At 39.0% G+C, this 16,051-nt stretch overlaps 2 protein-coding genes across 3 annotated transcripts in view; both read right to left on the minus strand.

The window, feature by feature from the left end:
• The window catches only part of si:cabz01090165.1 (uncharacterized protein LOC100333421 homolog), a 533,531-nt gene that overhangs the window by 356,465 nt on the left and 161,015 nt on the right, over positions 1–16,051 (minus strand). The window lies entirely within an intron of this gene.
• LOC131970012 (uncharacterized) lies at positions 4,246–8,448 on the minus strand. The gene is made up of 9 exons (XM_059331259.1): positions 8,230–8,448; positions 7,714–7,860; positions 7,079–7,287; positions 6,853–6,989; positions 6,420–6,513; positions 5,782–6,126; positions 5,461–5,647; positions 5,160–5,281; positions 4,246–4,575 (listed from the first exon to the last, which is right to left on the minus strand). Exons 1-9 carry the CDS (start codon positions 8,285–8,287, stop codon positions 4,246–4,248), a joined length of 1,629 nt encoding a protein of 542 aa, XP_059187242.1. The 5' UTR covers positions 8,288–8,448.

The following is a 16,051-nucleotide window of genomic DNA, read 5'->3' on the forward strand; positions in this document are numbered from 1 at the left end:
ATCACACATCCTCACAGCACTCAGCAGAGAGAGGCTCGATCTGAAGCCGGCGTGGAGCCTCTGATGTTCTATTCACTCTATTTTTATTGGACGGTGGAAGGAGAGAAAGGTGGGAATCAACACTGTGGCTACCAGAGCCAGAGAGAGATGAATAAGTGATGAATCAGACAGGGGGAGCCATGCTGCTTTATTCTCCTCCTGGTCAACTATTTCAAAAAGTTTGAAGCAGCTGAGTCCAAAAACTTTTTTTCCTGCAGAAGACAACAACAGGATGAGAAGAACAAGTTGTCCAAACTAATGACCACATGTTGTTTGTTCCTGCCCTGAAACACCGACAGGAGCATTTACACAGATAAAGATATAAAGAAACTTAATTATAGCAGGTTGCAATTTTGTTACGTAAAATTCCTTCTCTAAGGTTACATTAAGGGCATTTGTTGATCTTTTCTGACTTTGTTTTGGTAATTGTATGTATGATTTTGGTCCATTTGTGGGGTTTTTTGGTAATTTTACAGCTATTTTTGGTCTTTTTGGTCATTCTGTGTCTTATTTTGGATTTTTTTTCTGGGGAACTTTGTATGTTTTTGGTAAATTTGTGTCATTTTACAGCTTTTTAAAAATCTTTTTGGTCATTTTGTTTCTTTTTTGTAGTTTTGTGTGTCTTATGTTGTATTTTTTGGTTATATTATGTCTCTTTTTGGTACTTTTGTGTCTTTTGTGTCATTTTTGGGTTAATTTCTGCCTTTTTTTGTAATTTTGTGACTTATTTTGTAAAATTTAAACTTACTTTTTACTTTACTTACTACAGCAGCTATAGGGACCTTTTCTCGATAAAAATCATCATCAAACTGCCGTCAAAACCTCCAAAAGTGCCTCAAGGGATAAACAAACAGTTGTATAATCAGATGCACGTGCTGCCCGTCTCGTGTCCATCTACACAGCAAAAATCCCAGTGTACATTGTACTCTATAAGAGTACATTTAACTCCAGTTTCAGTGCTTATATAGGTCCAAGAGTTTGGTGTTCACTGAACTCCATCAAAAGTGTAAAACATATACTCCAAATAAAGAGTTACATTTGAACCCTCTGAGAGTACAATTGTACTCCGTCACTGGTACTTTTAGACACTACTTCAGTGCTTTGTGACACTTGCAGTGTAATCCTAAAGCTCCCAGAGAGTAAAATATATACTCTAGTTTAGTAATTTGTAGCACTTTGCAGAGCTGATTATTTAACACTCAGAGTGAGAATGTACTCTATGACTGGTGTACACCAAACACTTTTGAGGTGAATTGTTAACACTTAAAGAATTAGTAGTCCTCACAAAAGTTTCCTGAAATATAATATCTTTATTATTACAATACATCCCAACAAGTATCTTGTCTTGTTATGGAAGTTAACTCTTGTTACAAGGACATAAAACATCTTATGTTAGAAGCCATGGTGCAAAAAAAAAAACCCTGTAAAATCAATTTTTGCAAAAATAATTGTCAAGATGAAAAACAAAAAGGGGGCAATCACTTACGTAATACATTTCTTATACAAAAACGTGCACCAGCACCACATACTGATCAGCTCTGTCAAAACCAAAACATAACAAATTTATTGTTATAATAGTTATTACCATATATTCTAACAAGTATCTTGTCTTGTTATGAAAGTGAACAGTCAACTGTTGTTACAAGGACGTAAAACTTGTCTTAAGTTATGGAGCCGTGGTGCAAAAAAAAAAAAATAATAATAATTTTTTGCAAATATAATTGCCAAGATGAAAAACAGCGTGCAACCACTTAACACATTTCTTACACAAAAACATGCACAGGCACCACATATTGATCTTCTCTGTCAAAACCATACGTTGTCTGCAGATCAAATGGCTTAAACATGAGCAACTCATCAACTTTCAGCAGGGAAACATTTTCAGAAAATCCCTGTCTGACATGAAAAGAATGAAAATGCTCTGCAAAACTAAGTGTCTCAAAATCTTCTGCTAGAAGAAAATAGTCTCCATTAAATGCAACAATGTCTTTTATCTGACTGAATACTGGGAAATCCTCTTCTATGTTTGAACAAACCAGAAGACCTGGGCGATACTCTGTCCCAAAACAGGTGATCCAAGGTGTCACATCAACTTCACAGTCCAAGTCAACCTGCTGTTCTTCAGCAATTATTTCACCATTTGCCAAGGCATTGAGCTGAACAGTTTTTACTGGACCACAGTCAATACTTTTAAATGGCACTGATTCCCAGTGGTATGCCACAGCCATCTGATGTTTTTTAGCTAATGACTTTGTTATATTTTTGAAATTTTTTATTGTGTTCTTGAAAAACCTATGTTTGGCTTCAAACCTCATCGCCCAAACATGAAGAATTGGACCTATTTTTCGAATGGATCTGGGGTAATGAATCATGAAGTGATGTTTGGGAATCATTTTGCGATGTGGATAAAGCCCTTTGAAAAGTTTATGATGTTCAAGAATGAGATGTTTCAGACATACTGTCATGCCATCAGTAATGACAGGAGAAAATATGATGTTGATGATTTGCAGCAGAAGCAGCAAGAGTCTCCAATGTGCATTTCCTTCTTGGACAACATCTCCAAATATCAAGGGCACATTCCGGATCAAGCAAAATGTCTGAATGGCATTGAGACCAATTCCATTTCCATTCTGCTCTAAGTTGATTCTGGTTGGTCGATTCTTTCTCTCTACAAAGCCATAATTGTATGCATATATCCTGTTACAAATATCTGTCTTGGATATGATGTTGTTGTCTGAGAGATAACCAAAAAGCAACTTCAGCTCAAATTGCCCAACTCCTTCCAATATGTCATGCATAATGTCTACAGCATAGTTATCAGAAACATCAAAGTACTGTAGATCATTGAGTAAACATGTTCGCTTCACTCCAAATGTTGATGGCAGTGAAGGATCTGCCTTCAAATCATTGCAATGCTGAGCATGCAATACTTTGTTGCGCAGTGTTATTCTTGGATCATCATCACTGAAAACTGTCTGTGAGGTTTGTTTGTCTACCAGACAAAAGCGGCAAAAATAGTTCGAACTGAATGATTCAACATACCCAAGTAAGGAGTGCAATCCCAAATTGTCCCCTGTCACTTGTGCAATTGTTCCATAAACTGGTTCATCAGAGAAAGGAACTTCAACTCCTGTACACTCAAGGACTTTCAGATCATGCACGATGGGTTCTAAAATGAAATTAAATCCATACTTTTTTACATCCTCTGTATGAAAAAGTGCCAAAAGATGAATATTCATAAGCGCTGAGTTTATCTTTGGAGACAGATTTCGTAAAATAAAGTATATACTTCCAATCTTATGGATACCATGTTTGGATCCTAGTGGATTTGCCACTTCAAAATCATCATAGAATATCTGTATTTGGAGAGAGTTTGGTTTTTTAGAGAAGAGGGGGTGATCTTTAAAATAACTCCCATCACAGAAATCTTTATAAAACCCAGTCTTCTCACAAGGCCGCAAAATATGATTTAAAATCTCTCTGTTGTTGAATATAAACTTCAGCGTTTCCAAAAGAGGAATGTACACAAATTTGTCTGTCACAGGAACCTGATCGTATGTGCCAGTGGTTCGATTCCTTCTGGTGTCATACCTCACCCCTAGAGCGACCTCAACAGGTTCTACAAGACCCCATTTCTCACTGAAATGTTTTTTCCATTTTGTCTCAGTGTTCAGTTTGCTAAATGGATTTTCAAGGTTTTCAAAATAATCATCAAATTTTGTTCTCATGTCCTCAACATTAGGGAGCAATTTTACAACATCATCTTTCACATTTGAATGTAGTTCCTCTACAAGCTCCTCCATATTTTCAACAACAGTCTTTATGACATTAGTAGCCACACCACAGCTTTGGAGTTTTGCAATGAGGGATGCACACATTTCTTGGGTATGTTGCCTAGTCTCATTACAGCTTTGAGAATTCACTGGTTGCTCTGAAATTGAAGCTGACATTGTTTGCTGATCGGATACACCAACTGAGGGAGTGACAGTCGGAGTGACAGATTCATTATCAATTTGAACTAGACTTTCAGGACTATGCTTGGAATGGAGATGTTTCCTGAATCCAGAAAAAGTGCAAAACCTCTGACGGCATCCATTATGGTCACACAACAAATGAAACTTCTTGCCGGGAAAAAAGGCATGTGTAAGTTTGAGATGACGGAGCAACTGCTGGATGGTGACAAAAGTAGACTGGCAAACAAAGCATTTATACATCACAACTTGAGTTGAGGAGCTTTGCCCTGAGGTCCTTGACTCTGGGAGTTTCGTGAGAAAGCCCCACATCGATATTGTAGACAGTGGTTTGCACAAATGTGTACAGGCTGTTTAAGGCCTGGTCATAGGAGATCCCAAACACATAATGCGTCTTGAACAGTTCATCAAAGGCTGAAAGGGAAGACCCGGCCTTGCAGGGAAGGAGCTCACCATCCATCGCAATGTAGTAATCATGGATGTTTTTTCTTGTGATGCCAACTGCCAGGATGTAGGGCTGCCTCCGCTGGGCTGGACCAGAGTGTTCTTGTAGGCTTCGGCCCGACTGCAAGATAACACAAAAGTGTAACTACACTATACATCTTTTTTTATAGCAAAGTCAGAAATCTGACAGCACAGTTGGAGGATTTCAAGAAAAAAAAAGAAAACGTATTTATGTGACTTGCTATTTATAATATTATAAAAAATGTTTTTATGTATTGCTATTTATTTTTTTATAAATTTTGTATAGAAATGTGTTTGTATTTATTGCTATTTATGAAGTTATTATATAAAGATGTTTATATCTATTGCTATTGATACCATTATTATAAAAATGTGCTTATATTATATTTATTGCCATTTACATTTATAAATTATTTGTGGAAAAGTTTGTCTAAATAGAGGAATTATGGAAGAACAGATTAAGTCAACCCTTTTAACAATATTCTTAGATCCAGATATTTCCTGGCTGAGATTTACTTATGTTGAGTATGTTGTCGTGCTACCCCATCATGTGAAAATGCACTTGGGTAAGTTCCTCTGTATCAACAGAAATGATAATTGGTCAAAACATTTGTTTGTTTTTGGAATGTGGATTCCACTCGTTGATATTGGATGCTTTCAAAATGGAAATCAGGATACACTGACCTTATGAAACTTCACTACGCGATCCACAGCTTCCCGGATACTGATCTTCACGGCTCCCTTCTTTCCACTTGGTGGCAGGAGGTAGACAAGCAGGAGAACTGAGGCCATGTCACTATCCCAACCTGAGAAGAGGGGATGAGAAACTCAACTTCAGTATGAGATGCACCTGACAAATCAATATCAACACTCATCAGGCTCTTGAAAAAAATACTATCAGCACAACCACATCACTGTCAACACAATAAGACAACATTTGAAATGGTGGGTGGAGATACACAGGGAATTCATTTATGTCACTTACCTGGGACCTCCTCATCTCCATCCTCATCAGGGTTCTCGTCTGCAGACTGAATGAGATAGTCAAGGTGCGGGGTTTTGCTGAGGTTTTTGGCTTGTTCAATTACTTTCGCCTTCAGGAGTGTTCCCCATTTCTCCAAGAATTTTGATGAAGTCTCTGCTCCAAACAACAGCTCAAAGTCTTGTAGAACCTAAAGGGGAGGAAGTGCAAGCAAGTGCATGTGTACTTGATGATGGTGGCAATGGAAGGAAGGTACCACTTTCATCTTTACAAAGCTGTTATTGATGGAAAAAAACATTATCAACCTAATTAATGTGAACTTACAAGGCCTTTTGTGTCAAGGAACCTTGGGAAAACTGTAAGCACTGTGCTGCATCGCTCTGGATCATGGATCAACTTTTGTCTGTGCTGGAAGGTTGCTCTCATTTTCATGAAGATCTGTTCTTCATCTGTGCTGTGTTTCAGTAGAGATATGGCCTCGCAGCACTGGTCTCCCTCCAGCTGTTGCTCTTTAGTCACTTTCCTCTCCAACTCTGGTCCGCTGCTGTCTGAGGTTTGAGAGCTCCTTCTCCGAACTCCACTGCTACGGCCACTGCTGAGTTCTCGCTGTGTGTTTTTAAGCTTCCAGGCAATGTAGCCCTCGTTGCTATCTGCATCAAAGAAATGCTCCTAAAAACAAGTTTGAAAATAAATTAAGAAATTTGAGCATGGTAAGACACCTGGTGAAAGAAACTATAAGATGAAAATACATCAAAACATTATTCATTCATCAACAAAATTTAAAAACAAAATATTGAGCTTAACACAGTCCTGAATTTGCTGTCATTTTCAAGAATGTTAATTGCCCTCCTTACTGCCTGATCAAGAAAAACCTCTATGTCTATTGCTCCTATGAAAAAACAATATTTTTTATTATTATAATTTGAAAAGTTGGTAAACTTCTCGTTAAAATATATACTCACATAGCCCTTTTTCGAATAGGGATCTTTCAGAGCAGGGAACAGTGTTACAATCCCCAATGCATATTGTGTTCTTTTGTCCTTTGGCGGAGCACTTCTATGGGGGTAAATGATAGGTTGCATTGACAGGGAAAAAAGCTGTATGACAATTTACAATGGGGACTCTGAGGTCAACTCAAATAAACTAGTAAACAATATATAAGTATATAAGTAGCATGGACTGACTAAATCTATAAGGCTGCGTGTGTCTTCCAGATGGGTAATGATTAATTTAGATTAGAATATCTGTATATATGAAATAACTTGTTTACTGGCCATGGTTGTACTGATAATCTCATTTGATTACAATCACCTGTTTTTTATAAACAACATGTCTGCAATCAAACACTATGAATATGCTCTTGACTGCATCGTGTACAAGGAGTGTTTGACTTACCCATACTTTTCCAACATATCAGCAACAACAATGTTGACAAGTTCACGGCGTGTTCGATCCTTCATCTCTCCCTTAGTTGCATATTCTTTAAGTATTTTCTCCCCTCCAGGCTTTTGTTCCAGAACTCTCTTGACAAGCTTGAAAACAAGCAAAAATAAGACAAAACAAAAAACTGATGTCAAAAACACATTTAGAACTTGGCAAAAGAATGTACAAAAAAACTCACCTCTTTGGCCTGTGAAGACCTGTCATCAATATGCTGACTCTTTTGGGACTTTGGGATGTCATCATCAATGCATGGTCTTTTTGGAGACATCAGAAAGGTGTCATCAATGTGCTGTCTTTTTGGAGACATCAGAAAAGTATCACTCTCGGATGAGCGTGATGATAGTGACAAGGTGTCCGTGCATGAAGATGCAGGAGAGTCTGAAAAGTCTGAAAAGATGGAGCACATCATTTTCAAAAATATTAGTTAGGTATGGTTTCTTGAATTGACTGACAGTTTAAACTGAAAGAAGGTGATAAGGATTAGCTGCAGCCAAGCCATACCCCCCATCTGCAATTTTTCTGTGAATTTAGCATTCTGATCTATTAAAGAAGTGCTAACAATAGTGGTTGATACGGCCACATTTTGAGCAATTCAGGCCATGGCAGACAGTCTAATAGTTGATAACTGAGTGCTCAGGTCAGTATTCTTATCAGTCGACATGTTTCATAGGTAAATGGATCAGTTCTGAAAACAATAAAAGGCAAATTCTGTCTAACTTAATCTAATCATTTTTGTATAGTTACGTCAATTTCAATGATCACATGATAATACTGTAACTTTGAAAAGTACAATTTCATCAAATGACCACTTACCAGTGACTGAAAGAGTGTCGACAATTGTCCACAGGATGTCTGTTTTTTCCTCCAGAATGTCACTGAATACCTCTTCATCGACCTCTGTTCCAGTGTCATCCAGCACATATATGTCTTTTTCATTGGGTATACTGAACTTCATTTTAGCTTTGAATACAGAGAAAAAAAATAAATGAAGTTTGGGGTGCATTATTTTTCATCTTACAGTGTTTCCCACAGACCAGGTAGCAATGTGTGGTGCTCCACATTCTTGTGGTGCTCCAAATTATTTAAATATATCACTTTATTATCATTTTAAACCTTTTTAGGTGAGAAAGTAGCCGTTTAGATCCCCAGTGCGTCGTTAATTTGTCTAAATACCAGCTGTTTACAATTTTGTTCGGACGAATTCGGCGCTACTCAAGCTAGCCGTCGTAAGCAACGCACTTCCGGTTACATTCACAAAAATAAAACGCCCGTTGCCCTTTATAACGTTAGAAATTGTGCTTTTACTTTGAAAACAGGAAGCGAACCTACCCTCGATGTAGCTAGCTTGAAGCAGCCGCTTTGACTGCTCTCGTCCCGTTAACGGCATTTAAGGAAACCATTAAATATGCCTTAACGTTACCGGAGAGTGTTGGCAGCTCAGAGACCGGCCCGCTTCATTGTAAAACATTTATTTATTGATGTGAATGTGTTTTCTGTGTGTTGGCTAACGTTACAGACGTTACAGTTTTTTTAATCCCCTAGAGAGGAAAAAAACAAAACAGAATCATTTTGTGGCGGTCGGTCTCTATTCTGTGGCGGTGCGCCACAGAATGGTCTATGTGTGGGAAACACTGTCTTACTACCACCACAGACACAAACAAAACAAGTTCATTTCCCAAGAACACAATATACCTATCGTTTAGGCTAGAAGAAGCAGACACATTAACTTACCCTCCTTGAGAAATTCTGAATGTGAGGCTCCATTTAGTTTGACGTATTTCTTCTTTCCCTTGTACTGTACTTTGAACAGCATTGCTGTAGAACTCCCACAACTGCACATAACACAAACATACAATTAGTGCGCAGTTACCCACTAGCAACGTAACTTCAGGCGGGAGTCGGGAGCTTTTAAGTAGCTTCGGTAAAGCTAGCCACCGGGAGAGACTAGCTTATTTTAAGATAGCTAACAAAAGAATTCTGTGTTTTTCTTTGTCAAATAACCTGCTTAACCGTGATTAACATTACAAACACAATATCAATTCTGATAAATTAAACATTTGCAGTGCCGTTACAACCGATATAGCAAGTTAGCTAAACCACATTGAAACCGTGTTTGCCCCCTTAATGTATTACCGTTAAGGTTTTTAGATATTTACGGATTGAAACGTGAAAAAAATATTCCATGCATTGAAACGTGAAAAAAATATTCCATGCATTATTTATTCACTTCAGTTTCTTAGCCTACCTGCAGTCCCGCGGGGCTGTTGAAGACGTCGGTTAGTGTCGTGGCTGCCTGCACTCCTCAATGATGCGACTGGATTCAACCAATGAGAGGGCGTGGAGCGCTGATGACGAAATCGAAACCTAACTCTTGGTGCGGCCGGGAAAGACTCAATCAAGAAATAGACTCTCAGGGAGTCTATCATTGTAAAATAAACACTACAAAAACTCTACACCAACACTATGCGTAGAAAGAACACCAGAGAGAGATTATGGTGCAACCTGCAAAGTGTACTTTGTGCCAGTTGACACCAAAGTGTTAAATATTCTACTCCCGTCATCAAAACTCTGGGATTTTAACACTTTGGCATTTGCTGTGTACATTTTTAACTTTTAAACCCAGAAACCAGCCAGCTGGAGGCTCAGTGAGGGCTACCTCCTGGCTGCTGCTGCTGACATCACACTGCACAAACATGATGCTCAGCAGGACTGTTACCTCACTGAGGAGAACCCAGCAGCTGTTTTGCTGCAGAGGAAAACCCTTCTCCTCTCTCATTCTGCCCTCCTAACGTCTCCTCAGGAACGTTTTTTAATGTTTTGTGGTTAAGTCCGTGTCAAGTCTAATCCTTGCAGGCAAGTTTAAAAAAGTCAGGGAGAGAGGGAGTCCAGGGACAAGACATTTTACTGCTTTTTAAGTTTAAAAAAGTCTTTACCTTCCCCAAATTCATAGAAAATTAGTCCAGTTCAGAACTAGACTACGTCATGCTGCAGGTTCATGGGAGGAGGAGGAGGAGGAGCAGGAGAGAAGAGGAAGATGCACTATCTTCACCACATTACCTTTGTTTACGCTCCTTTCAGTTCTAAATTCTGGGTTTCATCAGCTCCTTGATGAGTTTCATGGAAAAAGCTTTTTGGCCTTGATGTTAGCTGTGAGGCATGTTCTCTCTAACATGAAAAGGCTCCGCTGTGGAGCATGTAAAGAGGATTTGTTGAAGGATCAGAGAAAAGGCAGAGAGCGCGCTGAAGACACTCAGATACATAAAAGAGAGAGAGGGACCAGAATAACATGCCAACGTGAACTGGAAGATACGACTCTAATGTTCAGTTCAACCTGTTGGATCTGAGCTCTCCGGACTCTAACACTTGATAATACGATCTTAGTAAACAGGTCATATGTGCATTATAAATCCTGCTAAGATGCATATTCACATTATATTAATAATACGTAACAATTAAGTGTTAATAATTGCATCATGAAACATATTTATTATTACAGTAGAAACCTTGTTAGGGTTAATAAATCTTTTCTTATGCACTTATTAATTGTGTTTTTTCCTCAGAGATTTAAAAAGAGTGGATTTTGTGCTGCTAAGAGGCCAGGTTGCAGAAAGCATAGATAACTGTAAATAAGTATAGTAAACAGGTAAAATGTGCATTATAAGTTCTTCTAAGATGTGTTAATTTATTGCAAAATTTATGTTATTGTTATTGCAAAATAAGACATTTATGGTGGTCGGTAGCGTAGTGGGTTACGCAGGCGCCCCATGTGTAGAGGCTACAGTCCTCGCTGCAGCTGGCCCTGGTTCGAGTCCCGCATCGGACGGCCCTTTACTGCATGTCATTCCCCTCTCTCTGCCCCCTGTTTCCTGTCTCTCTTCAACTATCCTGTCCATTAAAGGCATGAAAAAGCCCAAAATAATACATTTAAAAAAAAAAAAAATAAGACATTTATAAACACTTAAGAAATGTCATTGTGCAGTTAACTTTACACTTGTTAAACTAGCTTTTCGCAGTGAAAAAAGTGAAAATAGCACATTGTTGTTAGTTAATCTGTTAATAAGTGCATAAGAAAAGATTAACTAACAGACATGCAAAGGGCCCAGGCTGCAGAAAGATAAATAACTGTAAATAAATGCATAACAATGTGTTTCTTATGAGTGCTTATACATGCCTTAAATCAGTTTATAATGTTAGTATTAACATTATTAAGACATAATGTTAATAAGCATCTTATAAGGCCCTTATAACCTTTAACTAACACCTTTTACATGATCCCTCTGCTCCTTACAGGGCTTGGTCTGACTCTAACTAAACCATACGTCAGCCAAAATTTCAAATTTCAGACTGGAAACAGACAAAAAAGAGCAGGAGGCCATTGATAGTAACTAAACAGCCCAGTGAGCGCTCCATCCTGACGAGGCCTGGACTCAGTGAGACTCCTCAGCAGCTCTAACAGAGACATATTCTGTTGTCAAGATGTTTTCCAGTCTCATAAACGCAGCTTTAACATGTAAATGTCAGACCGATGTTTGTACCAGTAAGAAAATCAATTTGACACACAGGTACACCGGATGGAGACACCAATCATTCCTGTCACCTCCTGTTGACACTCTGTGCTCATTTCTTCTCATAACTAGTTTTTATAACCTGTTGACCTGCAGCAGGAAAGACCAGGTGACAGGGAAACGTTTCCATTGGGACAAACGCAAGCAGTTTGATTTGGGCAGAAAAGAGGAGACAGAACATGTACATGTGAATATAAATAAAATCAATCATCAATCAACACTGAAACCTATCCAACTACAAATAATTGTCTATCTATTGTCTATATTATCCATCCATCCATCCATCCATCCATCCATCCATCCATCCATCTCATTTACATAATAATTACTAAACTTTTTTGTCTTTTTGGTCATTCTGTTTGTGTGTGTGTGTGTGTGTGTGTGTGCAACTTTGATTAGACATCTGGATAATGTTTAAATACCACAATGAAATAATATTCACAGTCCAACATGTGTGCAGCTGCATGTTAAACATGTATAATGATGACATTATCTGAGTTACTTTATTGTTGTGCTAATCATCCAGTTGTGGTGATCCACTGAAGCTAAATTTGGCATCTTATTTTGAATATAGCAAGATGGGATAAAAAGCACTGAGTTTGTGTTAAAACTGTGTTTAATTGATGCAGAACATGCAGCTGTTTCCCACTCAGTATCAGGCCTGGAGGGGAACTGATGTAAAGAGAACGGGACTCGACTCGTCTCTGCTCCGCCTCCAGGAATCAGCAGATAAATTGGGGCTGAGCTCCAGTGATGAATAGGTGTCATGTCCAGGGGCTGTGCAGGTACACCTCAGCCGCCTCCAGACACACAAACAACAGATAAGCTGCTGGCCTACGAGTCACCTCGGCTCACATTTAATTCATAAACTGACTGGCTGTGGCAGCGTTCACCTGCAGGGAGCAGCGAGATGTTCAAATCCTCCACGTGGATTAAGTGGATCAGACGTCTGTTGCCCTCGTTAGAGGAGGGAAGCCTCCTCTCAGCGCAGCTCCACCGCTCCTCAAATTAATAACAAACCCTTTTATTTCTTATAGTTTTATTCAGAATAATATAATTCATATTGCTTCTGTAAGGAACTATTTCTAAAAACCTCGAGTACTTCTGAGGAACTGAAACATTATTCTGAAAGAGAATGATTTTTCAGGATTTTAAAGGCTTAACATGTTTAGGACAAGTCCATATATTTGTTTTAAGTATTAATACTAGTATTTTTTTTACATTCATTTAGACACAGGAACCGTGAACTATAATTTACATGACAACAACTCACAGTGCAGTCATGGAAAAAATGATTAGACCACCCTTGTTTTCTTCAACTTCCTGCTCTTTTTAATGCCTGGTACAACTAACATTTGTTTGGACAAATGTAATGATAACAACAAAAATAGCTGAGCTGAGTTTAATTTAAGAGCTAATATCTGGACATTTTTCATGGTTTTCTTGATAGTGATTTTGTTTAATATCAAGAAAACCATGGAAAATGTCCAAATATCAGCTATAAATGCATTGGTATATGTGTTTTTAATGATATTTGTGAATATACTGGTTGTGTTTTGTGCATTTAAATACTGTATACACTAGTCAGTAAAAACCTGATGCAGGAAGTTAAGAGATGTTTGAGTCACATGCTGCACTTTGGTTCCACATGGACACCAACTCTGTTCTGCTGGGAAACAGTTTAGGGCTTTTGTTGGTATTACTCTGTTTGGGAAATTTTACATATTTTTTGGTCCACTTGTGTCTTTTTTGGTTACTTTATAGCTTTTTTGGTCATTAAATGTCTTTTTTCTAATTTGTGTCTTATTTTGTAACTTTTCTGGTGTTTTTTGGTGATTAAGTGCCATTTTTTGGTCAATTTCTGTCTTTTTTTTCACGTAATTTTGTGTCATTTTACTGCTTTTCACAAGCTTTACTTTGGCTTCACACAGTACACTAACACTGTTCTGCTAAGAAAAACAGTGCAGGTCTTTTGTTGATTCTTTTATGACCTTGTTTTGGTAATTTTACATACTTTTTGGTCCATTTTTGTCTTTTTGGTCATTTTGTGTCTTAAAAAAAGCAGAATCAAATGCAGAATGTTCTCCAGCAGAACAAACTGTCCATCAGCTGACAGTAAATCCATGCGTTATCCATATGTGTGTTGACACGTGGTGCTGGAGTCTGGCGATGGTGTTGTGCTCCCTGCAGGAGCCGGGCCGCCTGCAGTGCAGCAGTATGTTGTGTAGTATTCTGTGAGTAGTATCCAGTGAGTGTGCTGCGGCCCGGCCTCTGATTTCCTGCCAGGCTGTTTCCAACGCCTCCACCTCGCTTATGAAACTCATCGCAGCAGCGGCGGCGCTCCGGGAGCACGCTGTCTGCCGCTCCGTTCTCCTCCTCTTCACTCCTCCATTTTCCATTTCACCATAATGACAACAGCGGCACAGCAGAGCGTGACATGAAGTAGAAAACCCTTCTGAGCCATTAAGAGATGGACACAGACAGGATGGAGTGTTTACAGTTTCATCTGCTCTCCTCTGCCTCCCATCCCCTCCTTCTCTCAAACATTTCATATCTTTCTCTCAGCGCTGTGCTGTCTGCTTCCATCTGTGTCCTCCATCACACAGCTCTCTCTCTCTCTCTCTCTCTCTCTGCTCTTTGTTGTTTGTCTCTTCAGCCCACTCTCCAATTCAGATGCTTCTTCTCCCGACCACTCTCTCCATCCCCGCTTCCTTTTTTAGCAAAACAGACCGGATCCCTGCATAGCAAAATATGCACAAGTGGAATATATTCACACAACACTACAACATACTTCACATGAAAAAGATTCACACACTTTCCCCCCTCTTGCTGCACTTAAACTGGGATTTATGCTTACCAAGCTGAGGTGAGATGTTGTTATAGAGTGACAGAAACTTAGTTTAACATTGGGAGAGCTTCCTGTTTCCGACATGACCACCATTGTTATGTAACCTCTGTGATGGAGACCGTCGCCTGATCAAACCATCATCTTTCCCTGAACCAAACCGAAGTCAGTTTTAGTCTTATATTTCCAGAAGGTATCAACATGATGTTGCCGAAAACACTACGATGTGATATTCTGCAGGGCATTAACAAACAAACAAAAAACACATTTAGCCCTTTGATGTAAAAGGGCGAGCAGGCTTTTATACCATACTACAGACGACCTCACACTGAAGGTTTTATAGCAGTTACAACATCTGGCAACTCAAACATTTGGAAAGTTATCACTAGAACATTTATGATACCTGGAATGTAGTGCTCATAACTGTGAAATTCCAGGATTCTCAATATCCGATTCAACACCTCGGTAAAAAACAAAAACAAAATTAAATTAAAGATGCGAGCATCGCTGAACGGGTCCTCGCCCCTCCACGCAAGTCGGGGTGGCTGCTGGGCTCGGCCGATGCAGCCACACATTTTTGCAACCACTTGACACTGGAGCGTTACCCTGGGTTTGTCACATTTAGCAGCATTCTCTTTGTCCGGAAGTACCCACGTTGAAGTGGATCTCATGGCTTGGAAGAGGACATTACAGAATAAAACAATGTTACTCCTGTTGCCAAAGGGGGGCACTATGACAATGTGTCAAGATCAATATATTGCTGTGTTCAGGGCTCGACAAATATTGGCCAGATTGGACAATGTATGCTGAAGTTGTAGCTATATCTATATCTAGCTATATAACTTCAACTTCATGGCGAGTACTCGAAGTTCACCACGATGCCACGCCCACACACTTAAAAAAAATAAAAAGACTGGAAACAACTTTTAATCACAAAGATCTTAAGATGATATTGACCAAGTTTGAAGTCGGTCGGGTTAAATCTGTAGGAGGAGTTAGTTAAGTACAGAGCCTGGAAATAAAGGACAATTTCCTCATTCAATTCACTGCCAGAGAGACCGCAGGAAATGAAACACATGTGTGACAATAAATATGAGTACTTCTGTAACTCCTGTGTCACAAGCAGTGAAGCCATAAACTGCAGTTCCTCGACTGGCCGCTAGAGGTTGACTCCAAAAGTGAGTCAATCCTCATCGCTCTGGAGTTTAAATACTGAGACAAACATGTTTACAGCCTGGTACAAAATTAATAACTGACCCTTTCATGACAACTGAGGAGGGGTGAACTGTACTTTAACTCAGATTACAGACAAAATAAAGAGCTGTGGCTGCTTTGAGTGACCAGCGTTTTCCCTCCTCAGCTCAAAGCTCTCCACTTGGACTCGAGTCAGACTCAAGTAATGAAGTGTGTGTCAGTGTGTGTCTGACGTGTCGGCTCAACATCCAATCAAATTCGATCAACGGTATTTTGATCCAGCATCCGTCCAATTAGACTGCAGGACAACCGAAAAAGATCCCAAAGATAGTTTCATTTGGGTATAAATTCATGTACACACACACACACACACACAAATTATAGTGCAGTATGCTCTTGTGATGCACTTTTATTTTTTTCAAATGTGTTTAAAGAATGTTTGGCTAAATAAGTACAGATTTTAAAAACATTCATGATCCATGTAAATATTATTGTTGTGTTGTTAAAAGGACTCGAAAGGTCTCGAACCTTAAACTGTAGGACTTGA

The sequence above is a fragment of the Centropristis striata genome, chromosome 4 (genome assembly GCF_030273125.1).
Source record: "Centropristis striata isolate RG_2023a ecotype Rhode Island chromosome 4, C.striata_1.0, whole genome shotgun sequence".
Taxonomy (NCBI): Eukaryota; Metazoa; Chordata; class Actinopteri; order Perciformes; family Serranidae; genus Centropristis; species Centropristis striata.

Excerpts from the sequence above, each read along its gene's own strand:
- LOC131970012 (XM_059331259.1), bottom strand. The coding sequence starts at position 8,287 with ATGCCGTTAACGGGACGAGAGCAGTCAAAGCGGCTGCTTCAAGCTAGC. Across the intron at positions 5,648-5,781 it reads TCCTTGACACAAAAGGCCTT|GTTCTACAAGACTTTGAGCT; the intron begins GTAAGTTCACAT and ends CCTCCCCTTTAG. Across the intron at positions 5,282-5,460 it reads TGGAGATGAGGAGGTCCCAG|GTTGGGATAGTGACATGGCC; the intron begins GTAAGTGACATA and ends CCCTCTTCTCAG.